Raw genomic sequence first — 25408 nt, forward strand, 5'->3', positions numbered from 1 at the left:
ATAGGGAGCCCTGCAGATCCCCACCTGGCAGTGTGGCGAGCTGCCCACCAGGGGGCACCCTGTGGACTCTGTTCCGCCTGAGTTGACAGCTTCTCCAAGCCACCCGCCTTCCAACACCTTCCCTGAGATGCCAGCTGCTTTCTGTACTCAGATCAGCCCCTCCTGTCGGCCCCACCCCACTCCCAGTGTCTGGACTGCTTGGAGCTTCCAGGGGGCAGGGCGGGAGCAGCTGTGGTTAAACCTCAGCATCTTCGTGCTGTGGACACAGGAGTGGGCCCCTCTCTCCTGGACATTTCAGGCTTCCTAGGGACTGAGGCACAGCTTGCCCTTTAGAGGCTGTACCTGCCCACCCAGGAGACTGGAGCCTGTCCTTGCTGAAGCCCACTGTCCACAAGGCCCAGGGTCAGTTCCTTAGGACTGGCCCCCAGCAGCTCCCACCTGGCCAAAGGGGAGCCCTCTCCCTTCTCCCAGCCTAGAGTCTCACGTGCGGTTCAAGCATCAAGATCCACTGGGGAAGATGACCGTGACCTGAGCCGAGCCACTTCCTGCTCCAGGCAGCTCCGAGGCAGCCTGACCCCGGGTGTCCCAGCTGTTTCACTTTCCGTCCTGAGCGGTTAGTCCCTGTCCCCACCACCCCCCGCCCCAAACAAGAAGGTCACGGCCAAGGTGCAGTCAGAACAGCTAGGACTTTACTGGGCCTTCAGTCAGTTCTCCACCGAAGGCCGTTTCCAAGCTCTCCCCAGGGGCTCAGGCTGCCAGCGCTGCCACCACTGAGCAACGGGGAGCTGGAGACGCATAGGGAGAGGAAGGGGGGCCCTGAGCAGAGCACGAATCACGCTGTCGGGGGGCGACAGCGGGCCTTGCATGCTGCGCAGGGTGGGGCGGGGCTGGCGGCGCTCACGTGGTCTACGGGACCATGCCCCACCACTTGAAGGCAAAGGGCACCCGGCGGATGTTGGCACAGGAGCAGAAGTCTCCGATTTCGGTCAGGTAGCAGTCGAAGTCATCGATGAAGGTGCACTGGAAGCCCAGCGGCTCCAGCAGCTGGCAGATCCGCTCCTCCAGGCAGCAGGTGCCGTTGATCCGGGGCCCGAAGGGCTTGGGGATGCCCAGGTTCAAGCCCATCACGACCATCTCCAGCTGTCGGGGGGGCGGTTAGGTGGGTCAGGCCTGGACAGGGGTCAGAGCCGTGGAGGAAAAGCCCCCCAGTTCTCTAGGCTTCAAGGAAGACCACGGGGTTCAGTGCAGGGAAAACGCAGCTGCGTCTGCGGTTGGGCTAGGAAAGACGAGCACAGCGCACCCTTCCCCGAGCCTGTGCTCAGGCAGGCGTCACTCACCCCTCTGAGCAAACCTCCCCACTCTGCTGAACCCTCCAGTGACTCCTGCATTTCTCAGTAGCAAGACCAGATCCTGCCCGGCCGGGGCCCAGCTTCGCAGCTTCCCCGGCCCCCTGTACTGCATTTCTCCTGCCTGGACGTTCAGTCGCGTTTGTGTCCCCTCTCCTGCCTCTGCTGGGATGCTCTCTACCCCTGGTTTCGTCACTGGACTTCTGTCCACTTCACACTCCAGCGTCTCTTCCTCAAACACAGCTTCTCCCACCATTACCCACACCTCCCTTCTCCCGGGGCCAGGAAAGGCTCCTATATTCCACGCCCAGAGGGCCTCCCTGGTTTTGTAAAAAGAACCATTAGCGATTGAATGCAGGTCCTACGTCCCCAGGGCTTAGAGTTTAAGAAATTGACAGGTGTCTCAGGTCGTTTTAGGCGCCTCCATCAGGAGTCACAGTGGTAAGAGAAAGGTCAGGTGTAGACCACGGTTGGAAGAGGCTTGGCCTAGCAGAGGTCTCTCATAATACCCACACTGCCAAATGCCCCATTCCTGTTCTAAATCGGAGGGTGCTGCAGATGCACGAAGACCCCACGAGAGAGACTGTCTGGTCTTGTGGCCAGCAGATGGGCCCCGCTCACCTGCTCCCTGCAGGGGTCTCCCCTAACGGGGGGCCGCCCCTTCCTCTCAGGCACCCCTGTCTGCGGGCCCCCTCCTCTAGTCTAGCCCCGAGGCCAGCCAGCCCACAGCCCTCACCAGGTCGGGGAAGTAGGGCCGGGCATAGAGCTTCTTGGTCTGCTCGCTGGGGGGGGCGTTGGCGATGTGCTCCAGGCAGAAGAGCTGTGGGACGGGGATGATGTCCTCCTCCTGCAGGCCCAGCTCCCTCTTGAGGATGCCGCGGTTCAGATGGATACACTTCTGCGGGGGATGGGGGCAGGAAGGGAGGGCGCTCAGGCGCAGCCCCGAGGAGCTGACCTCCTTGGCAGTGACTGCGGGCAGGGGCCCGGCCCTCTGCAGCGGGGCTCAGCGCAGACGCCTGGTCTCTCAGGCCAGGATCTGCCAGCTCGTCAGCACTGGGCCGGCTCCTAGTCCCAATTCCATGGTAACGTGGGGGCCCCCTGGGCTTTGATCCTGGCTAGAGTGGGGGACCTGGGTGAGGGCAAAATCGGTCCTCAGGTCGTTGTCAGGGAGACGGACACCAGCAGTGGACTGCCGGGCACGTCCCTCCCCAGACCAGCTAATACCCAACGCCTGAGCCACCTCCCAGGTTTATGACAAAGGGCTCACGACCCTACGCCCAGGGTGCGTGTCACAAGGACTCAGGGGCGCTGTTTGGACCCCCACCTGGCTGCTGCCCACCCTGCAGTGCCCAGAAGCTTCCCCTGATTCCAAGGTCACAGCACAGTGCATGCCTTGGCTGGGAGCCCTAAGGACTCAGTGGGGCAAGCAGCGTTGTGCTAACGGGTGACCTTGGGCCCGTCCTTGCCCTTCAGGCCCCAGCTTCCCCATAGGAGGTTGTTTACTTTCTGGGACATCCGCTTCTCACAGCTCGTGATTCGCGTTTTCAAAGATTTGAGGTGCCGGGCAGTTTCATCCAGGAAGAGTCGAGAAGGCCCCGGGGTGCTCTGGAGCTCAGAGCTTCCTGGAGAAGCTGGGGGTGCTGAGAGGGCCCCGACTTTGGTCCAACACTAGCTGACTTGGGCCACCCTGGGGTTCAGACCAGTCTCCCAGCTCACTGGCATCAGCTCTGAGCCTCACCATCGCGTGGACAAGGCAAGGTCACTTCATAGGGTCCCTGTGAGGACTAGAGTCGGGTGCTGTGCGTGCTGCTCGGTCAGTCACCACTGTGCAGTTGGGGACCCGTTGCTGAGGTGGTCCTTGCCTTTCCCCGCCTTTTGGAGCAGGTCCCCCCACCATCCTTGGTCCGTACCTCTGCATAGTCATTCTGCTTCCTCATCTTCTCGTCAGCCAGAAGCTGGTTGATGGTAATGGCCTCCCTCCCTGTAGGAAGGAGGAGAGGGCAGGCAGGCTGGGCGTCAGGGGTGGGCACCGTGGTCCAGGGCTGGGCAGACTCCTGTCCTGGGGACAGCTCACTAGTCAGGCTGCCATGCCAGCCAGGGGCTGTGGCGGGTGGCCTGACTCGTCTCCAGGGGCCCACTCTAGGTCAAATGTCACAGCTGGAGACCCATTGGGGTCCGTCAAAGGCCAAGGAGGACGCCCACCGCCACAGCCGGCCCCTCCGTCCCTGGCTGGAGTGGGGGAGCCTGCCACAGGCTGTGAGGCAGGCAGTCTGGGCCAGGTTAGCAGCGCTGTCAGCCCGCGCCCGCCTGGGCGCCCCCTGCCTCCCGACCTGGCTGCCTGCCGCCTGTGGTCTTGACCGCGTTATTCAACGCTGTTCTTCAGTTGCCCAGTTCTGCCATCAACTGAGACGACAGGGTCACTGGTGTGTGATAGGCAGTTCGTGCTCAAGGCCGCCTGCGCAAGTCCTCGGACCGTGAGGTCCTGAGCCCACCCCAAAGACTGGCCTGAAGTTCTGCGTTTCTAGCCGAGTCCCAGTTGGAGCGCTAAAGCTGCCGTCCTCAGGCCACACTGAACGACAGCAGCACCCCACTCCCCTTCCGGGTCCCCAAAAGGCAGAGGCCCCAGTCCGCCCACTACATCCTCCTGAAGGGCGACCAGAGACCCGAAGTCCCCACGCCCAGATACTTAATCCGGCGTTCCCAGGGAGGTCCAGACGCTGGTGTTGGTAGCATCTGGTTTGTCCCCCTGGAGCACGCGCCGCCCGTGTGTTAAGCTCCCCGCTGCATATATCCTAGCAGCCTCTCAGCTGCCCCAGGGTTTCTGGCTGATCTGCCCTAACACCACCAGAATTACCCTGAAAGGGAACACGACGTTCTAAGATGGCGTGTTTTATGCTCCCATGCTTCTTGAGGACCCCTTCCATCAGGAGGGACAAAGCGGAGGTGGCCGTCTGGAAAGGACACAGGGGCCCGAGGGGCTCCCTTACCGTTAGAAAGGAGCTGGTCCTTCCTAAGCCCTTCAAAGAGCATCGCATCTCCATAGCCCTCCTTCTGCCTCTCCTTGAACAGTTTGTAGCAGGAGCTGGGGCTGGCCAGGAGCAGCCGGAAGTCCTGGGGAACAGAGGAGGAGGAAGCTTGCAGGAGTCTTCGGAAGAGGGCGGGAGACATCCCCGCCTGCCCCCGACACAGACCTTTTTTCCCTCCACCTTGTACTGTGCGGGGATGAAGCGCATGAACTCGCAGGCATGGCCGGTCATCAGCCAGTCGGAGAAGAGCTCCACCGGGGCCTGGACTTGCTGGGCACGGAGGAAGTCCTGGAGGCTCCGACTCATGTTCCGGGAGTCCTTGCTAAAGGGAAGGTGGAAAGAGTAGCCCCGGGGGTGGTGTGGCCCAGGTTGGCGGCCAACTGCTCCCTGAGAGCCAGGCAACCTTCAGGTAATACGGTGCGCTAACCATTGGCCAGGCCGTGGCGGGGGACGGTGGTTATTAAGAATCCCTTACTACTGCACAGCGCAGGGCACGACATTGGACATCCTGCGATAAGCCGTAATGGAGAATATGAACACGCGTATGTATAGCTGAGTCGCTTTGTACAGCAGAAATTAAGACATTGTGAGTCAACTACACCTCCATAAAAATTGAAATTCTTTACTCTGGCTCCACTCAGGACTGAGCCAAGGGATTCTAGATAAAGACTGAGCCCCAGGACGCAAGTATTTCCTGGCTCTATAACAGATGAACAGCCACCAAGAAATCTAGCCGCACCGCCTGTGGCAGTACATCCCGTTGGGTCAACAGGCCGACCAAATGTGATGTGCTTCCTTTGAAACCCTGGAAATCGCCACTCGGAATGAGCGGTTCGTCTGCCTTTCTCCCGCCAGTCTCCTACATGAGGACTCAGGGGGCCTGACTTGATGGGTTAAGGCCCAGAGCAGATGACCCGTTGAGTCCCCTGGGAATCAGGTGGATCCAGGCGAACTCTGAGGGTCCCTCCCCTTGGTTTTAAGGCAGCCACCACCTGGCCTCCTGCCTCACCTGGGGTAAAAGCTGCTGCCAATGAGGACCCTGCCCAGAGGGTACTCTCTTCCTTGGGCCTTCACAGGGGGGGACACCATCAGTTTCCCAACGACATCTACGCTGGCCACCGTGTGGTCCTGGGTGTGCAGAGTCAGGTAGCCAACCCCAGGGCTCTGGAAGGAGACCCGGCCGGGTGGCCGTCAGGAGACAGGGGCTTCAGGCCTCCGTCTTACCCATTCCAGACTCCTGGTAGAGTCCCAACGCCTCCCCCAGGCACCACCAGGGCCCTCTCCCCGGCACCCATCGCTTCCCGGCAGGCACCAGACCCGAGAAGGCGGACCAAGTTCAGATCAGTCAAATCGAGCCCCCACCAGTGAGTATTTCATGGGGAAATCGTCAAGCTTGGCGACCCGAGGGGTGTCCAGGACCAAGGAGACAGTCTTGTGGGGAGCCTGGGTATAGCAGAAAGCCATTTCATCCTGGAGGAGACAGGGAGATGGGGGGTGAGTTTCTCTCGCTCCATCAGCTCCTTTCCCAATGCTCCCTCTACCCAGGCCCCCTCTGGGTCCAGAGAGACTCCCCCTGGCTTCCTGCAAACTCCTGCTCCACCCTCAAAACCCTGCTCAGGCATTCCCCTGCCTTGGGGGCTTTCCCTGACCAGTCGCCCTGATGAGTCATCCAAGATTCTTCCTCCTCTCGTCTCCCTAGTCCATGAACAGACCTCGCTGGCTTTATTTCCAAAATCTGTTCCCAGCGGACTCCTCTCTGGGACTGTTCAGGTGAAGCCACCTGGGCTTGACGGCCTCTTGCCTGTATGACTGCAAGACCCTCCAATCAGCGTCTCTTCTGTTCTTGTCCCTTCCTAAGGTTGGCTCTATTTCTCAACCAGAGGGTCTCTTCAAAACCTAAGTCAAGGACTTCCCTGCTGGCCCAGTGGTTAAAAGACTCCACGCTTCCCCTGCAGGGGCACGATCAGGGAACTAAGACCCCACGTGCTGTGCAGCACAGCCAAAAAGAAAGTTTTAAAACCCTAAGTCAGAGTATTCAACTCCCCTGATTCATATCTTTCCGTGTCACCTTGCTTGGGATTGGTTTCTCCCCTTCCTTAACTTGGCTTAATATTTCCCCAATAAATAAAACTTGGCTCTTAGCTCTGATGACTGTTGGGTCTGGTCTGGCCACACCAGCTCTTCTGTTCCACATGGGGTGGATGTCAGCTGTTTCTGTGCCCGAAGGCCTCCTACTTCCAGCCCACCCCCACCCCAACCTTTGCACAGCCAGCCCCTGCCTCCTCAGCTTGAGGATCGTCGTGAGCACCCACAGCCCCGAGGCTGATCTAGGAACTCATCCGATCATCTCGCTTTCCCGCTCTCATAGCACTTAGAGTTCTGCTGAGGTGAGATCGGGGCAGAGGTCGGTATTCTTTCATCTCTGCCACATAGAGCGGGGCTCGTTTGTGAGCAGAGAACCGGACCTCAAAAGGCTGGGCTCGACACTTCGTGCTCAGCCAGGGCTGAGCTGGACCCTGTAGCTGGAGATGTCAGGTCCTCGGAAACCTGGGGCTTAGGGCTGTGTGTCCTGTGGTCCCGAACATGACCATTCTGGAAGGGGAGGAGGCTGGACCCTAAGCTTTACCCTTAGTGGCTAGGGCTTGGGCAGGTCGTTTCATCTCGGCCCCCGCTGAGCACAGGGCCGTCTCTGGCCGGCTTAGCTCCGCCGGGGGGCTGAGTGAAGCTGGCGGGGCCTGCTGTGTGTCGCTCCTGGGCCCGCCCCCGCCCCTCGCCACAGGGCTGTTACCTGGAGCCACCGGCCCAGGCGGTTGGGGTCCTCGTAGACGGACGCCACCTGGCTGTTGCTCCTCTCGCTCAGCTCCGTCACCGTGCTCACGAAGCCCTGGACCTGCAGCTCTCTGCCACGGGAGATGCGCCGGTCTGGGGAGGCCGCCAAACTCTCCCACCTGCCGTGACCTCTCAGTCCCAGAGGAAAGGGGTGCCCCTGCCCTCGAGGGGGGCAGAGTGCCGTCCCCCCGCTCATGGAGCCCCGGCTAGCACGCCCAGCGTGTGCCTGCCCCAGCCTCACTCTGCCCAGCCCACGGTGAAGTCAGATCAAGAGTTGCTACCGTCAGTCTCTGCTCTGGGGTCCTAGGACCGGCTCGTCCCTGCCCTGCAGTCCCTTCCACCCACTGCCCAGCAGTCTGGGAACTGCCTCAGTCTACCCAGGGGTGGTCTCTTCTCTCCCCACAGAGGCTGCGTTTTTTCCCTCGAGAAGCCGAGTTCCCCCTTGAGATGGCCCTGCGGCTGTCATATTCACAAGGGGGTCGGGGCTGGGTGCTGAGCCCCGAGGCCTCGGTGCCACCGTGCGTAGCCCCAGGCTGACAGGCCCACAGCGCGCCCCTGTTCAGTGCTGGAGAGAAATGAAGATGTTTGAGGCGGACACTGAGACCACCCCATTCTACAAACAGGTCCTCATGAACTGAAGGCCAGCACGGTCACCCTTGGGAAGTGTAAACAATTTGGAGTCTACTCCAGATCCAAAACTTGAATTGCTCTTCCATGCTCGTGTTCCAAATGAACCTATTTCTCAGCTCTACACAGACAAGACTACAGGGAACGGAGCAGCTTGATAAGGTCTGGGACGTCTGAGGTGCGTGCTGGGGGGGGAGATGCAGCCCCAGGCTCACACACCATCTGTGGCAAGGCTGGGTCAAGCCATGCCTGAATACCTCCCCCACGGGCGAGTCTTTAGGTCAGAGTTTCAGCAGATGCCTCCTGTGAGTGAACTTCTGTCTTCAGATACAGAAGGCAAAGACACACCCGGAACCTGGATATCTGTTGTCAGGAGAATACCTCAAGCTCTGCCCTCCTCCCTTCTCATTCTGAAGCCTGGCTTTCCTCAGCAGACCCTACTCCCCTATCAGCCCCTTCCACGGCAGAGCTGTTTCTATCCTATCCCTCCACTGGGTTTGGAGGAGGGACGGAGGTCCTTGCCATAAGATGCTACATCCAGGCCACCGGACCTCTTCCGATCCTGGACTTGACAAGGTCTTATCTCTGCCCTCCCATCCCGGTGGTCTCCCCAGCTCCAAGACCAGCCGTCCCGCTCCACCACCTCCATCTTCCCCTCACTCGGTCTGCTCCCTGGGTCCGCAGCTCGACCTCACCGGGATGCCTGGCTCTCAACCGCTTTTATCCCATCGGCCCACGTCTTCGCCTTTCTCCATATCCTACGTCGAGTCTGTGATGCCCCATAACAATCACATGCTCGTCCTTCTCCTTGGGCTTATCTGCCTGGAAAAACCCCCACCCTGGCTGGATTTAGTTCTGTATTTATTCTTCTCTAGAACTCTTTACTGAAAACAGTTGGGGAAACCCCACACTGGCAAGTCTCTAAGGTGGCAACTTCACCAGGTCCTTGGCGCCAGGCAGCCTCTCACCTCTGGCACTTCCTCCCGTCAGTGCGTCCTGCTTTCCCTCCTAGAAAGTGGGTGGGCTGGCCATTTAAGGCCATGTGACTTGTCTGCTCTTTGCCCCGTTAAGTTTTCCTTTCTCCGCTGGATCTTATCCATTACCATTATTTTTTGCTTCCCTTAAAAAAAAAAAAAAAAAAAAAAAAGACAGCCTTCCTGGGACTTCCCTGGTGGTCTCGTGGCTAAGATTCCATGGTCCCAATGCAGGGGCCCTGAATTCAATCCCTGGTCAGAACTAGATCCCACATGCCATAACTAGAACCCGGCACAACCAAATTAAAAAAAAACCCAGTGTTTGAGGGTCTGTTGCAGCCCCAGAGGCCACAACCTAAGCACGCCCAGCCCTGTCCACCTCGCCTGTCGTCCTCCCCGCCCCCTCTCCCCACCGTCTCCTGGTAGCTCATGCCTCCTTGCTGGAACAGTCCCAGCCTTACCCTCTGTCCCTTTATTAATACCTGGCTTTATAGCCCTCGATCCTATGGGGAACTCTGCTGTTTGCCTCTTAGTAAGAGCAGGCGGGGACCGTCGTGGTCACTGCTGCAGCCCTTCTTTAAGTATCCAAACAAGCCCTGGATGACCGTCTCGGGGGGAGGAGTTCGCCTTCCTGGTGGGAGGTCTAGTCGCCCTTTCCCACCCTGCCGCAGACATAGCAGTTACAGAAGCGGCCCGGCCCGGCTGCCGGGGTCTCCTACCTGCACAGGTACACCTCTAACGGCATCTGGGTGCTGGGGACAAAGATGCAGGGGGCCACCCGGAACAGCACTGTGTCCTTGCACAGCACGGCCTCTGGGACCAGCTGCAGTGCGAGACGAGGTCCCGCTTATACCGCGCTGCGATGGAAGACCTGGCTCCCGCCCACCCTCCCCCCGAGGCCTCTAGCTGTTCAGCTCAGCACACCCACCCCGGCCCCACCATGCCCCCATCTTCTGCCCGGCTATGTGAGGTCTCCTTCCTCCACAGTCCCTGCCCCGAGGGCTGCTTGGCTACTAGCGGGTCGTACCGGGTCTTGAGACTCTTCCACCAGCGAGGCCGAGAAGGAGATCAAGCCCGAGAAGCTGGCGGATGGAAACTCTAAGGCTTCAACGTAGAAGGTTTCCCTCAAGGTGCCCTTCACATCATCCCACTGGGGCGCCAAGGTGTAGGCGTGCTGCTCAGGCCCCAGAATCAAGTCGAAGGTCATAGAACCATCATCTAGAAGGAAAGGAGGGCAGACCACACCCGATGTCACGTTCCTCGGGTCAGAAGCCAGGCTGGGAGCCCCGGGCTGGCTGTGCCCCTAGGTTCCTGGCGTTTGGGGCTTAATGAATAGTTAGATGTTTGTTCATCAGTGAGGGCCAATTGCTCTTTAAAAAGCTGCCGGGGGCTGGGACTCAGAAAAACACCTGCCTTCAGGAAGTGAAGGCTCATGGTGGTTCTATGCTTTGACCCACTTGGGAAGAGTGTTATAAGTCTTCAAGGCGAAAGACTGTTCAGAGACAGGCTTGGGAGCCTCATCCAGTACAAGCCAGGGCCCAGGCCCGGGCCACCAGCCTCTTGCTCTGGGTTGTAACAGCGATCACCGAGCAGGGCTGTGGCTCCCAGGCAGACGGGCTCCAGGCGGCTCAGAAGAGCCTCGTCACAGGCACTAGGGGTGCCGGTGCAGGCTTGGCCAGGGTGTGCGGCGGGCCAGCCGGCCACCCCAGCGCTGGGGACGCGTGCTCACGGCCCCTGCTCCCGTCTGCCTGCGGGGCTCCTTGCTGTCCCGGGCCCGGCAGTGAGGGGGTGAGACTCCCCCACGTCCCCGCAAGGCCCCTGCTCCCGTCTGCCTGCGGGGCTGGGGTGTGGCCACCCGCCCCTGGGTCTTTCCCCTCTGCCGGGGCCTTCTCTCACATCTAGAAGCATAGCCGATTTCCCCGTGGGCTTCCCTATAAACTGGCTGCTAAGTGGGGGGTTGGGCTCACTGGCATCCTCGCCCCTTTGGGGGCAGGTGCTTAACGACCATCCGCGTCACACAGAAAAAGCAGCCGGGGACTTCCCTGGCGTCCATGTGGTTAAGCATCCACCTTGCAAGATAGGGGATGCCGACCCAATCCTCAGTCAAGTGATTAAGACCCCACATGCTGCGGAGTAGCTAAGTCCACATGCCACAACTCCTGAGCCCTTGTGCCCCAGCCCCCACGCACCACAGCAAGAGCGCCTGCGAGATTCAGCAAAGACCCGAGAAGGCCAAATTAAAACAAAAATAAGGCGGCAGCAGGACCGGCCACAGCGGTTACCTTCGCCTGGAGGCCCTTCCTGCTCTCGTCCGCCCGGGCCTGGCCCTGCTCAGCCTGGCTCCCCCGTGCCCTCCCCACCTCCATCCCAAGCCCCTGCTCGGTCCTTGGCTTTCTGTCCATCGCCCTGGGCTTTGGGAGCAGGCGACACGCTTATCCTTCTAGAGCTGGTGCCCCAGGGCACAGAGTAGGCACCTCCTTGAACCGTGCGGCTTTCTCCTACCTTCCGTGGACCACTGGCCTAGAGGTGGGGCAGATGCCCTCTGATCTTCGATGGCACATCTAGACCACCTCTTCATTCCTCAGGACTCCCACTCCTCTGACGGGCATGCTCTCAGATAATGCCACCTGCCGCCTTCCCCCCCGTACCCGACTACCCCCTCACCATCCTCCGTGGGCTGTTCCAGCAACGGCTGTCTCCACCCCTAGCGTGGTGGGAACCATCTCCACCAGAGACCAGACCCTCCAGTCCACTTCTGCAACCTTATTTCAATGAACTCGAGGTCTGCACCGCCTTGGATGCCGGCGTCAAGGCTCACAGCTCAGACGCCCCCTGCAAAACAGAGCTGGCACCTTCTTCAGTCTTCTCGGCTCCCCCACACTCTCATCCCAGCCTCAGACCTTTCTACGGGCCCATTTCCAGCCCCCGCCTTCACTGCCCTTGGTGTTCCCCTTGTCTTCCAAGATCCGTTACCCCCACTCCCCCGCATACACTGCCAGCTGCCCACTGAGACCTCAGACCCTGGCATTCAAGCCACTGAGGAAACCGCCACCCTGCAACCTTTGAGGCCGTGATCAGTCAGAGAGCTGCCTCACAGCACGTGTAAACACTATTCTGTGTCCACTAACTCGTGCACTTCCTGTATTCAGAGTACTGATTACTCATTCCTGTAACTTCTCCTAAATCCACGTCCCACCTCCAATGGGGGGTCCCGTCTGCACACGGATGTGCTGTGTTCTGCCACGTTTAGATCCAGCCCCCACCCCGCTGCCCGGCTGTGCCAGCCCTCAGCCAGTTGCTGCCGCCATACACGTCCCTCTACGGTAGGTCCCTTCTGTGGCCTGTGTCCACTCAGCTTGCCTGTTTCACTGGCTTTTTGGCCACGCTGCATGACTCGCGGGTTCTTAGTTCCCCAAGCAGGGACTGAACCCGGGCCACTGCAGTGAAAGCTCCAAGTCCTAACGACTGGGCCACCAGGAAACTCTACTCGGACTGTGTCTCCACTGTTCTTCTCAAGGGCGTAATGACCAGCTCCGAGGACCGAGACTTTCCTGTTGACTTGGCATCTTCGTCTCCCAACCACATCGGCTATCGTCAATGGCGGCTTTCACAGCAGCGGCTTTGTTCTAGAACCACGTGGGGTTGGGGGGCGGCAGCCAGAGGGCCTCAGGGACACACGTCCGGCTGCAACAGACCCTGAGCTGCTGCCCTAGGTCCCTAGCAACCTGACGGGAACCCTGCCCTGGGCAGCGATGGCCACAACCTGCCCTGACATGCTCACACTCACTCACTCTGTGGCCGGTAGACTCTTGCCTTCTCCGACTCTTCCTTGGAGGTGTGGAGAACCACCCGGTAATTCTTTGTAATGCAGCTGGGCCCCTGAACTTTCAGCACCATCTGGGACAAACTCTTTACTTCTGAACAAAAGAGAAGGTAAAGGTTTAGGGGCTTCTGGAGGCCAGAGCCCCAGGGGTGGAGGGGGCAGTAGGGCTGGGGGTCGGGGGCTTGTGTTAACACTGGAGCTCCAAAGACCCCTGACCTCCTGCCCTGGCCCAGGCCCGCGTCACTGTCTCTGCCACTCGCCTCCCACATGGCCACAGGCAGCTTGCCGTCCTGGGGGCCTACTCCAGTGAGGCTGGCAGTTACCCTTTCCATTGTAAGGGGCAGATGGGTCCCCACAAACTCCTAGATCAGGGCCTGGCACATCAGCCCAGCAGGGGTTCCCCTCCAGCTTTGGTGTGAACCAGGACACCCCATCCTACAGCTGAGACTTGGGATCTACATCCTGACCACAGATCAGGACCAGATCTAAGAGGGCTTTTGTCAGGACACTCAGGGTCCTGCCCCCAGGCTACAAGTGGGTTTTCAGGAAGCGTCTGGCCTACGCCTTGTAGGTCCTTGTTTAGTCCTCAAGCCCCCACGATGTCCTTTGTATGACCCCCGTTTTACAGGTGGGGAGACAAAACCAGGAAAGTTCACATACTCAAGTTCATGGCCAGGAAGTAACAGCAGTTTGTTTTCTGACATCGGAGCCTGTGTTCTTGCCTCGGGCCCCTTCCTGCCCAGTTACCGGCTCAATCCATTGACAAGAGGCCCAGAGCAGGGAGTCAGCTTGGAGTCTGGTTTGCTGCAGGGTGGGGCGGAGCCCAGGGAGGGGAGGGGTGATGGGCCTCGGTCAGAGGCCCGTTCTCACCTTCAGAGGAGAACACCTTGCTCTTGTCCACGGGCTGGCCTGAGACAGAAGGGCTGCAGTTCACAAGCAGGATGGCACCCCAGCCACCAGGGCCCCAGACCCAGGTTTTCTGTAAAGAAGACAGGAACACTTGTTCAGGCCAAAGCCAGGTGCGTCCTCAGCTTTATAGATACTGCTCCACCTCAGGGCAGAGTCAAGCCTTCCTCCAGGGTGAACTCTTCATCAGAGTCAACTCAAAGAGCCTACAGAATGGGACAGTAGCATCAGGTAAGAGCGCTGGGAGGAGGGCGAAGATTTAGAGGTAGGTTACCAGTTTCCAACCTTGGCTCAGGGTCCCAGGAGGTAGGGTTTGAGGAAAGTGTAACTCACTCAGTTGTGTCCGACTCTTTGCAACCCCATGCACTGTAGCCCAGCAGGCTCCTCTGTTCATGGGATTTCCCGGCAGAAATACTGGAGTGGATTGCCATTTCCTCCTCCAGAGGATCTTCCTGACCCAGGGATCAAACCTGTGTTTCCTGGGTCTCCTGTAGTGTAGGTGGGTTCCTTACTGGCTGAGTCATAGGGGAAGCCCCTGTGGGTTTGAGGAGACATGTTCCATCTGAGGAGAGAGCTGACCCTCTGGCCTACCTGGCTACATGACCAGGCTAGGATGGGAGCCTAGTGACACCTAATTACTGACATTTTAATTTTTTGAAAGTGTTAGAAATTGATGCTACCCGTTCTGATTTGTATTGATGCTTTTGAACTGTGGTGTTGGAGAAGACTCTTGAGAGTCCCTGGGACTGCAAGGAGATCCAACCAGTCCATCCTAAAGGAAATCCGTCCTGGATATTCATTGGAAGGACTGATGCTGAAGTTGAAACTCCAAAACTTTGGCCACCTGATGTGAAGAGCTGACTCATTTGAAAAGACTCTGATGCTGGAAAAGATTGAAGGCAGGAGGAGAAGGGGACGACAGAGGATGAGATGGTTGGATGGCATCAGAGACTCAAGGGACATGAGTGAGTAAACTCAGAGTTGGTGATGGACAGGGAGGCCTGGCGTGCTGCAGTCCATGGTGTCGTAAAGAGTCGGACACGACTGAGCGACTGAACTGAATTTGACTTAAGAGACACTAAGACCTCCCTAGCATTGCAGTGGCTAAGTCTCCGTGCTCCCAAAGCAGGGGGCCTGGGTTTAATCCCTGGTTCGGGAACTAGATCCCACATGTTGCAGCTAAGACCTGGCCCAGCCAAATATATATGTGTGTGTGTGTGTATATATTTTATAGAGACACTGTGGACACAGGACTTCCCGGCAGTCCAACAGTTGGGACTTCACCTTTCCCTGCAGGAGTGTGGGTTCAGTCCCTGACTGGAGAGCCAAGATCCTGTATGCCGTCACAGCAAAAGAAACCAAAGCATTAAAAACCGAGAAGTAATATGACAAATTCAATAAAGACTTTAAAAATGGTCATTAAAAAATAAATCTTAAAAAAAAAGAACTACAGAGGCCACAACGGGCCTGTGGGCCAGGCCTGGCCGAGTCTGCGCTTGCTTCCAGCCTCACCTTAGCCTGTCTGTCGGCCGCCTCAAAGCGCCCGCTGCGGTAGATGTCCACGTCCAGGGAGAGCTCTGCAACAGAGGGGACGCGGTCTCAGCCACTGAGGCCTGCGGACGCAGCCTCTGAGCTGAGGGCAAGGACCCTCCGGGTGGCCTCGGGCTGGTGGTAGGGTCCTCCAGCCTTTGGGGCAGGCTGCTGGCTTACAAGACCGTTCTTCAGAGACAGACGGCGTCTCGTGAGCCAGCCTGGAGGGTCCCAGGCATCCGTGGGTCTCTCCCAACCTCCCGGGGGCCCACGGAACAGGGGCACTGTGGTCACGATGCCGTTTGTGCCTCTTGGCGGCTTCCCCGGTGATGCCTACTTGGAAGGCCCACCTCCCTAGACATCAGGAACACTCTTGGCGCTGAGTCACAGCCAGGGCTCAGTATGTGGGAATTCCAAGCCCCTTTAGGGCTGAGGATCTAGCCTTCTGCCAAGTATCACCATAGAGGCTCCTCCTGGGTCTTTATTTCCCACCTCCCGCGCCCTCCTCCAACCCTACTGATTACCATGTGGCTTTACCCCAGCTCATAGCTCTTGACATCTAGGGTGCTCTCTCTCAGCTGGAATGTCAGGGCCAAAGGAACAGCCCTCCTCTGCTGCCGCCCACTCAGTGAGGCCTGTTGCCAACCAAGTACCGTTCTAGGTTCTCGGGATCCGGCAGCACACAGACAGGCCCTGTCTGCTTTGATCTTAGGGATGCGTGCATGCGCCCAGGCACACACCGCAGTGGCAAGGGGTGAAGAAACAAAAGGCACGTCATGTCCGATGGTGACACGCTGCAGGAACAAGGGGACAGCGGGGTGTCTCAGAGTCAGATCAGAGAAGCCTCCTAAGTGTGAGCAGAGGCCTGCAGGAGACAAGTGACCTGTGTTAGATCAGAGAAGCCTCCTCAGTGTGAGCAGAGGCCTGCAGGAGACAAGTGACCCGTCTTAGTATCTGGGGTAAAAGCTGTTAGGATAAGCAGCACACGGGGGCAAGTTCCAAGATCAGAGGCCAGAGTACCTAGAACAGGATGAGCAAAGTAAGAGAAAGAGGGGTCAGAGGGAGCCTGGAGCCAGGCTGGGTAGGTTGCGTGGGCAGTGATGATGCCAGCTTTAACCCGAGCATGGGCAAGCAGGAGCAGGCTCTGATTGGATGAAATGTTAGACAGTCTTCTAAAGAGGGGGCCTCTCTAGGGGCCGAACTGAGACTGGACCTGCAGAAGATCAAGGCCGGAGCGGGGAACCCCCTTGAGGACCTCGCCAAGGGCTGATCAGTGACCCGGGCAGAGGTGACCGGGCTTAGGCCAGGCTCAGAGCTTCAGAAGCGGCGGGTGGCTGGACCTGAGCTAGACTTGAGGTAACCCGGCAAGATTCACAATCAACTCGGGGAAGAGAATTCAGGGTGAACCCAAGGGCTTCGCCGTGACCAGCTGGAAGGACGGAGCTACCATCGAGCCGCACGCCAGGACTATTAGGAAAGAGACGTCTGGGGTAGGGGGAGTCAGCCCAGTGTCATTCGGTGTGAGACTTTGCTCAGACACTCAAGGGGCTATGCTGGCCGGTAGGCCTCCGAGTTTATGGGAGACGCTGGGCTAGGGGGTTTTGAGTCACCCACGGGCTGCCCGAGCCTGCAGCACTCCGCCAGGCGGGTTGGGGGCGTGGGTGTGGCCAACGAAGGATCTGGAACCGGAATCTGGGAAGGAAAGGGCAGCCGTGGAGGAGGAGATCTGGGCACAGGGGCTCTGTAGTGTTCCAGGTGAGACGGCTCCAGAGAGGACCGCCAGGGTCACGAATGATGCAGGAAGGCCCAGAGGGAGGAGAGTGGGCCACCGAGGCGAGGACAGGAGAGGCTGTTCTGGTACCTGGGGCAGTGGGCATCTGGTCTGAGCAGGCTCAAGGGAAGGTGAGGAAGAGCTAAGGATGCAGAGAGGCAGGGGGCAGAGTTTGAAGACACCATGGAATTAGGTCTAAAAGCAGACATTATAGCTAGTTCCTTAAGAGAACAGGCATCACAGCTTGTTTCTATTAAGGGAATAGTTTGCTCTGGAACAATCTAAAAAAGGGCAGGGACTTCCCTGGCAGTCCAGTGATACAGAACTCTTCTGCCAGTGCAGGGGACACAGGTTTGATCCTCAGTCCCAGAGGATCCACATGCCACGGGACCACTGAGCTCCGTGGGCCACAGCTACCGAGCCTGAGCTCCAGAGCCGGTGCTCGGCAACAGGAGACACGCCGCTGTGAGACGCCCGAGCCCCGCAGCTGGGGAGCGGCCTCTGCTCCCGCAGCCATAGAAAGCCCCGGCACAGCAACGAAGATCCGCAGCAGCCCAAAATACAAACAAAAGTTTTTTTGAAAGAATACAGCGGAGGGCAGGAGGGGAGGTGGCTTGCTCCAACAGTAAGAGCTGCTGAAGGAATACTCTTGAATGAGGGAGAGTTTGTCATCGCTAAGATCAGCTTGGGACCAGACATCACCGACTATTAAGAGAAGCGGCCGTAGGGCCCTGACACAGGTGGCTGGGGGACGTGAACACGAGGGGTCCCGACGGCCTGTGTTCTGCTTAGAGAGCGAGTGAGGCTGGCAGAGCAGCGGCTGAGCTCTGAGGGAAGCGGGCACCGAATGAGCCCACAGGGGCGTCTCGTTACAGGGAGAGCCCCTGCCATTCCCCCTGGGCCGGGGGACACTCACCAATGCCTGTGAGGTGGAGCACAGCTGTGGCCATGGGGGCATCCTCGTCGGGCTGGTGGTAGAAGATCATGACCTGTGGAGACCCCCCAGGACCCCCGGAGCATTAGTGGACGGGCCGGGGACAGGGCCCCGTACCCGGCTCCGGCCGTTTGCCTTCGGTCTCAGGTCACCGCTTCTGAGCTTCCAGTGTCTCCCGGGAGCCAGCACAGGGTGACTGGGCTGTTAAAACCCCCGGTGTAATGCGCCACGACCCTCCACCAAGCCCTTCCACACCAAGGCCTCACCGCTGCCCGTCCAGGCGGGCTCTAGCCACAGGACAGAGAAATCAGGACTAAACTATTAGCCAGTAAAAGGGGTGGAAACGGATTTATGATCTGGGCTGTGCAGCTCTAGAGGTCAAGCTTTAAGTTGCCCTCCATGTCCTGCCCGCTACACCACCCCTCCTAGGACCCCATAAGACGGGCCGTGAGGATGTGGGGCCTCCGACGGGCCAAGCTGCCCAGAAAGAGGCTGCTGGGGGTAGGGGGTGCCTGTCCTGGGTCTCACAGCGACCTCTGCGTGCAGAGGAGTCTTCATACTTTCGAGAAAGCTCTGGCCATGACCACAGGCCTTCATCACGAAGCACAGAACCAGCTGTTAGCTGGAGTCCAGGGTAAGCATCTCAGTCCTGGTGCTGCTGAGGCGGAGCCCTGGGCAGAGGCGCTTCTCAGGCGCCCTGGGCTCAGCTGGGCCACATCACAGCCTCAGTCCTTATCTGAGACGCTCGATAAGTGTCCTACCTGTCTCTTGGGCTTCCCTGTGGCTCAGCTGGTAAAGAATCTGCCTGCAGTGTGGGAGACCTGGCTTCAATTCCTGGGTTGGAGAAGGGAAAGGCTACCCACTCCAGTATTCTGGCCTGGAGAATCCCATGGACTGTATTGTCCATGGGGCTGCAAAGAGTCGGACATGACTGAGCCACTTTTTCACCTGCCTCTTGGGGAGTCACCTGCCCTGGGCACGGGTGTAGAGGGTGCTGTGTACTCCCTCTCAGTCATCCCAGCTTAGCCCCCTGCTGACTATCCTCTGGAACGTTCTGGCAACAAGAGCCCCTGGGTCCTAAACGTGCTTCCCTCAGCTGTGCTGGCTCAGCCTCACACGGGAGTCACCTGGGAGCTATGAGGCCCAGAGGATGGTTTGGTTGGCAGGGGCCGAGGCCTGGGCATCGGGTGATTTTAATTACTCAGCCACCACTAACCGCTCAGATTTAGCTGAGCCCATTGTTCGAGCTGAGAGTCCACCTCTCTGCCACGGGCCCCATCAGGGCGGCATCCCGCCCAGAGGATGGGCATGGGCTCGGGCTCGGGCTCGGATCCTGGGTCTGCCCCCTTAGGCTGGGGCTCCATTTCCTCACACGTGAACAGAGGGAACGCCGACCTCGGGAAACGTGACCTGGTACCCGGACCTGTGGCAGCTCTTAAGTTTCATCAAGAGGCTCCATGTCTGGGAGACCAGCCTGAGCCAAAAAGCCTGAGTCCTACTGCTGAAACCTTTTAGGCCAGACTTTAAAAAAGCTAATTTGGAAGCTAGTGCGGTGGTCAGAAGCACGAATGGAGGAGACAGACACACTTGAGCTTGAATCCCTGCTCGGCCAGCTACTGGCTTGGGCAGGGTGCTTCCCTGACTCCGTGCCTCAGTTTCGTCGTCTGTAAAATGGGGTCAAAGGTTGATTGCAAGCACTGAATGCGATCAAAGCATTTGGCTCTGAATTTTTCAGACTCGGAGCTCAGGAAACCCCAGCTGTCAGGAGGGAGCCCCCAGGGCTTTTGTTAGCGCCTCCTGGGAGAGCTGCCCTCACCTCCCCCCACCCCAAGGCCTACCTTGCCCTCGTCTTCGGCGAAGTTGGGGGACGTCATCGCCACCAGCACGTCCGTGGGGCGCGACAGGGGCCAGCGGGGCGCGGCCGACTTCTCCCTGCTCTCCACCGGGTCTGCGCCGCAGACGCGGACCACGACCCCCAGAGATGCGTCCACGGAGAAGGACTCGCACGCCCGCGGGGCACACCTGGGGGCGGGCGAGCAGACAGAGCTTGGCGCACAGGAGCCCCGCCTTCTCGTCCCGGAGCCCAGCTGAGGGGGTGCCCCCTGCCTCTCCGCTGCTGAGGCCCTCCAACTCACAGTCAAGGCACTTTTGGGTCCTAACACGTCAGCCTTCCCCTCACCACGCCCTGCTCCCAGGACCCCTGTGCAGGCCCGAGACAAGCTGCAGCCCAGACCCCACCTCCCGCGGATGCTCTGGAAGTTCCCAAGCTACATCTTATTCATGAACGCCCACCTTCCAAGGAGGGGAGGGCCCCCTGTCTGAGCCACGAGGGCTCCCTACGGGGGAGAAGCAAGGCCCGGCAGGTCTGTGCCATGACCAGGGGGAGGCAGGGGCCTTGAGAGTCACCTCCCACGGCAGCTCCAGCTCACAGGAGCCTCCTTCCTCAGTCCGCACAGCCTCCTCAGGGGTCACCCTCACCCCATTTCATGGGGAAGGGGACCGAGAGAGGGCACGGCACGTGCCTCCAAGGCCCCACAGCCTAGGAGCAGTAGAAACAGGACTGGGAGGCCCTAACGACCCAAACTCGGCTCCTTGAGATGGAGCAGGACAGCGGGGTAGGTTACAGAGCGTGCAGTTAACCCCCGACTCCCGTGTAAGCCAAGGGAGGCCCAGGCAAGGAGCAGTTAAGCCCCGACTCCCGCATAAGCCAAGGGCGCCCCAGGCAAAGAGCCTCGCCAGCCTCCCCGCCCGGACCCGCTCCCAGCTCCTCACCCGCTGATGTCTAAGAAGATCTCCATGCCCAGCACACACACAGCGTGGGTTGGGCTGTCCAGGGACAGAGGGACGATGTTCCGGAAGGCCATGGCACAGCCCTCTGGGCTGACTACCCCCACCCGGCACGGTAACCTCTGACAACCCAGGGGTTGCTCCCACCGCCCGCCCCTCTTATGGGCCAGGGCCCTCCCCCTTGCTAAGGAGGCTGTAGCAGCTGCTGGAGGTTTGCTGGGAGGAGAAGTGCTGCTGAGGAGCAGCTGGGGTCAGAGCCGGGGCAGCATCAATTCATTAAGCAGCTAATGCCTGCAGACGTGCAGGGGCTGGGGCTGGCTGCCTGGAGCTCTGGCCTCCAGCTGGAAAGCTGGTGCCTGGGATTGGTCAACCTGGCCTTGGCGCTGGAGGCTTAACTAAGCTGGGAGCTGTCAGGAGCAAGGATCTGTAGGGGGTGCATGGGGCCCTGGTCAGGAGAGGGGCACGGGGCATCCCCTCTAGACTTTGGGGCCTCCATCCTAAGGTGTGGGCTTCCTGGAAAGTGGTAATTGATGGACCAGTGGTTCCCAGGGCTCTGATGGCTGCAAAACTGACTAGGGGGTGGCTCCTGTTAAAGCTGCAAACTCCTGGGGTGTGGTCCAGGCAGCTGCGCCCCTCCCCAGGTGATTAGGGGGCTCCTTGAGCACAGCTGTGTCAACAGCTCCCAGCAGGGGGCAGGCAGGGATTGGTGGAAAGAGCGGACGAAGGACCCCAGCTGCACAAGGTCGCCAGCAGCTCCGCATCTCTGCTGAGTTCACTGAGCCAAGAAATGAGAACACCTGCTCTAGCCCATGGGGCTCACCAGCGAAGTTTAAGACTGTTTTAAGGGTGGGTTAATCCAGTACTTTGGCCACCTCATGCGAAGAGTTGACTCATTGGAAAAGACCCTGATGCTGGGAGGGATTGGGGGCAGGAGGAGAAGGGGACGACAGAGGATGAGATGGCTGGACGGCATCACCGACTCGATGGACGTGAGTCTGAGTGAACTCCGGGAGTTGGCGATAGACAGGGAGGCCTGGCGTGCTGCGATTCATGGGGTCGCAAAGAGTCGGACGCGACTGAGCGACTGAACTGAACTGATGGTTATTCTTGAATACATATGACAGTCATATGGGTCCAAGTTCAAAAGGGGGCTTGCAACAGTTCCCCTCCTCCTGTCTCTCCCATTAGTTCCCTAATGTGGATGCAGCCAGTGGCATCGGGTTCTAAATCTTTCCAAACAGATGTTACAGGTCACGAAGCCAACAGAGCCTATGTCTGCCCCCCCTTCACTTTTATACTGCTCAGTGTTCCATACCTTGCTACATTCACTTCACAGTATAACTCAGAAGTTCTTCACATCATGTACGTATGAGGTGTGTGAAAAAGCACCCCGATCCTTTTTCAGGGCTGTGTAGTATTCCGAGTAAGTCTCATCATTAACAGACATTTGTTTTCAATCTTTTGCCCTGGCACGTGATGCTGTGATGATTAAGCCACATATAACAGCCTGGGGGGGACATAAATTGGGTACCGTGTGAAGGTCACTCAGTGAGCCAGGCTTGGTGAATTTGAGATTAAAAGAAAAACCTTTGCTGGAGGTTTCAAGTTTGCAGTGTAACTGTCAGGGGTGGCTTTGTTCTGGGGGCTCTTGCAGGCAGGGGGTGGCCAGGAAAACTAAAATTTTAGCCCCTCAGATAGGAGGCACCGGCCATGTGTAAGCTCACACCCCAAGTGACTCACTCACACCCCGCCATCTGCTCATACACGTCAGCCAGAGGCTGGCTGGTGGGTGGGCGGCCTGACTAGGGAGGGCTCGAGAGGGCTGGGCTCAGGGCTCAGGGCTCTGGAGCAGAACAGCTCGGGAGCTCGGTCCCTCCCACCCGGGGGTAGCCCTGCCTTGTGTGGGGCTCCGAGTATGGCTGTGGGGGGGCCCTCGGCCTGGTGCACAGAGACATCTCAGGCGCAAGAGGGGCTTGGCTGTGTCTAGCGCAGGTCCTACTCCCCCTCTAGGGGATGCTTATTCGCCACTGACTCCCCAGCACCCACAAAAGGGAGGGGCCTGGACACAGTAGGTGCTCAATACACTCTTGTGGCCTCAAATGACTAAATGACCCCCACTCCCCTCCCCATGCCGGGCCGAAATAACCCAGTGGGCTTCCCCAGGTCTCCCAATGAAGCGAGGTGTTTGTGACCTTAAAACAGCTCTGCATGGATCTCTACACTTCCACGCATGCTCATCCCATGTAGGAAGTCCTGCCTCAGCCCCGCAGTGACATTTCCGCATCACTCTGAGGTGGTCAAGTCCCAGTGTCCCTGGCGGACACCGTGGTATTTGGGGCGGAGGCACTAACTCCCCACCTGCTGCAGGCGACGGCTTCTGGCTGCTCGAAGCAAGTCCCCTCCTAAAATCGTCTGCTGCCAGTTCCCGAGGTCATCATCACCCCGCCTTGGGGGCAGCTACACCCACCGTGGGGAGACAACAGGCAGGCTGCTTGTCTCAATTCAGGACAACTCTGAGGACCCAGCCCCAGAGCGTCCCGGGGGGGTTTCCCAAACCTTCGGTGGCCGCTGCTTCCCAGCTCATTATCTCCTGCTGCCCCGCCCTCATACCCTCCGAGGTGTGGTTCCTAAGAGCACCCCCACAGCCCCCCAAAAACCTCCTGCGAGGAAGCCTTCATCTCAGAATCTGTTTCCAGGAACCAGACACAAAACAGTCACCAATCTCAATTCAGATGTTTGAAAGTTGCTGTGCTGTGCTCAGTCGTGACTGTCTAGTCAAAGCTGTGGTTTTTCCAGTAATTTGATGTGAGAGTTAGACCATAAGGAAGGCTGCTGCTGCTGCTGCTGCTGCTAAGTCACGTCAGTCGTGTCCGACTCTGTGCAACCCCATAGACAGCAGCCCACCAGGCTCCCCCATCCCTGAGATTCTCAAGGTAAGAACACTGGAGTGGGTTGCCATTGCCTTCTCCAATGCGTGAAAGTGAAAAGTGAAAGTGAAGATGCTCAGTTGTGTCTGACTCTTAGCGACCCCATGGACTGCAGCCTACCAGGCTCCTCTGTCCATGGGATTTCCCAGGCAAGAGTACTGGAGTGGGGTGCCATTGCCTTCTCCAAAAGAAGGCTGAGCTCTGAAGAATTGATGTTTTCCAACTATGGTACTGGAAAAGACTCTTGAGAGTCCCTTGGACTGCAAGGAGATCAAACCAGTTAATCCTACAGGAAATCAACCTTGACTATTCATTGGAAGGACTGATGCTAAAGCTGAAGCTCCAATACTCTGGCCACTTGATTCGAAGAGCAGACTCATTGGAAAACATGCTGATGCTGGGAAAGACTGAAGACAGGAGGAGAAGGGGACAACAGACGATGAGATGGTTGGGTGGCATCACCGACTCGAGGGACATGAGTTTGAGTAAGCTCCAGGAGATGGTGAAGGACAGGGAAATCTGGTGTGGTGCAGTCCGTGGGGTCGCAAAGAGTCAGACACGACTGAATGAATGAACAACAACAACCCACTCCAGTATTCTTGCCTTTTTGCCTAGAGAATCCCATGGACAGAGGAGCCTGGCGGGCTAGAGTCCATGGGGTCACAAAGAGTCAGACACAACTGAGCGACTAACAGAAGGGCTGCTCCGGCTTCTCAGGTGACTCAGTGGTAAAGAATCCACCTGACAACTCAGGAGACACAGGTTCAATTCCTGGGTCAGGAAGACCCCCTGGAGAAGGAAATGGCAACCCACTCCAGTATTCTTGCCCAGGAAATTCCACGGACAGAGGAGCCTGGTGGGCTACAGTCCACGGGGTCGCAAAGAGTCGGACACGACTGAGCGACTTCGCTTCACGACTACAGATCTGCAGTACTGTTGTCTCACGCCCCTCTAAAGCTGAGACGGTCTGTGTTTGAACTGTCAGTTGGTGTGAGTCCTGGAATGAGTGACTGTGTCCATCGAGAGCGCCAAAAACGGTCCTCATGGCAGCTAAACCTTGAAGTGGTCTTTGAATACCTTTAATAAATTTATTTTGATAAATGATGTTATCGAATATTTGGTCCAGATGTGTGTTGGGGTGTTTTTTCGGTAATTAAATCTGGCAGAAACAAGTATCTCCTCTAGGAGAGAGGAGGTATCAGTTGATGGGCCGGTTGAGTAAGAATTGACCATCCTTAGAACTGGGAAGTCACAGCTGCTGGAAAGATGCTGCTCCCATCTCTAATGCTTTGGTGGGTCACAGGAGGTCAGACCATCACCCTGGGATCAACCTTCTAACATAGTCTTGTAAAAATCAAGCTTATTGTTGAAAATAGAAGAACATTGCTTTAAAGCCCTTCGTGAGTATAGAACAGCTAAACATGAGAAGTAAATTGCTGTAACAGAGACAAAGCACCGAAATTATTCACGTAACTAAGCCAGAGCCAGGCCAGGCGCCTCCCGAGGCGGCCGGCTCAGGGCTCCATGTGCCACCGAATCCAGGCCAGGAGCCTCCCGAGGCGGCCGGCTCAGGGCTCCATGTGGCACCAAGTCCAGGCCAGGAGCCTCCCGAGGCGGCGGCCGGCTCAGGGCTCCATGTGCCACCACTTGAAGGAGAAGGGCTGCCGGCGCACGTTGGTGCCGCAGTGCACGTTCCCTTGCCGGACGTGGTAGGCGTAGTAGTCGTCGAGGAAGGTGCAGTGGAGGCCCAGCGGCTCCAGCAGGGACCGCACCTTCTCCTCCAGGCAGCAGCGGCCGTTGATGACGGGCCCGAAGGGCTTGGGGATGCCCAGGTGCTGGCCCAGCACCAGCATGTTCACCTGCAAAGCGGGCGCCCAGGTCAGGGGCAGCCGCGTGTGGCTTGCGGCACCACCTGAGTGTCCCCTATA

At 58.4% G+C, this 25408-nt stretch overlaps 2 protein-coding genes across 2 annotated transcripts in view; both read right to left on the reverse strand.

Annotated features, from left to right (window-relative positions):
* Window positions 1-667: 667 nt before the first annotated feature.
* PADI6 (peptidyl arginine deiminase 6) lies at window positions 668-20708 on the reverse strand. The gene is made up of 16 exons (XM_061395462.1): window positions 20539-20708; window positions 19605-19788; window positions 17749-17821; window positions 15044-15108; window positions 13496-13604; window positions 12594-12719; window positions 9830-10020; window positions 9522-9625; window positions 7161-7272; window positions 5735-5842; window positions 5382-5536; window positions 4538-4694; window positions 4334-4457; window positions 3257-3327; window positions 2083-2244; window positions 668-1140 (listed from the first exon to the last, which is right to left on the reverse strand). Exons 1-16 carry the CDS (start codon window positions 20628-20630, stop codon window positions 907-909), a joined length of 2067 nt encoding a protein of 688 aa, XP_061251446.1. The 5' UTR covers window positions 20631-20708; the 3' UTR covers window positions 668-906.
* Window positions 20709-24543: 3835 nt separating this feature from the next.
* The window catches only part of PADI4 (peptidyl arginine deiminase 4), a 28364-nt gene continuing 27499 nt past the window's right edge, over window positions 24544-25408 (reverse strand). Inside the window, exon 16 of the mRNA XM_061395419.1 lies at window positions 24544-25339. Within this exon, the coding sequence (XP_061251403.1) occupies window positions 25106-25339 (234 nt within the window). The 3' untranslated portion in view covers window positions 24544-25105. The remainder of the gene's footprint in view (window positions 25340-25408) is intronic.

Source organism: Bos javanicus, chromosome 2 (genome assembly GCF_032452875.1).
Source record: "Bos javanicus breed banteng chromosome 2, ARS-OSU_banteng_1.0, whole genome shotgun sequence".
Taxonomy (NCBI): domain Eukaryota; kingdom Metazoa; phylum Chordata; class Mammalia; order Artiodactyla; family Bovidae; genus Bos; species Bos javanicus.

Excerpts from the sequence above, each read along its gene's own strand:
- PADI6 (XM_061395462.1), bottom strand. The coding sequence starts at position 20,630 with ATGGCCTTCCGGAACATCGTCCCTCTGTCCCTGGACAGCCCAACCCAC. Across the intron at positions 12,720-13,495 it reads CAAGGTGTTCTCCTCTGAAG|AAGTAAAGAGTTTGTCCCAG; the intron begins GTGAGAACGGGC and ends TCTTTTGTTCAG. Across the intron at positions 4,695-5,381 it reads GGCAGCAGCTTTTACCCCAG|CAAGGACTCCCGGAACATGA; the intron begins GTGAGGCAGGAG and ends CCTTCCCTTTAG.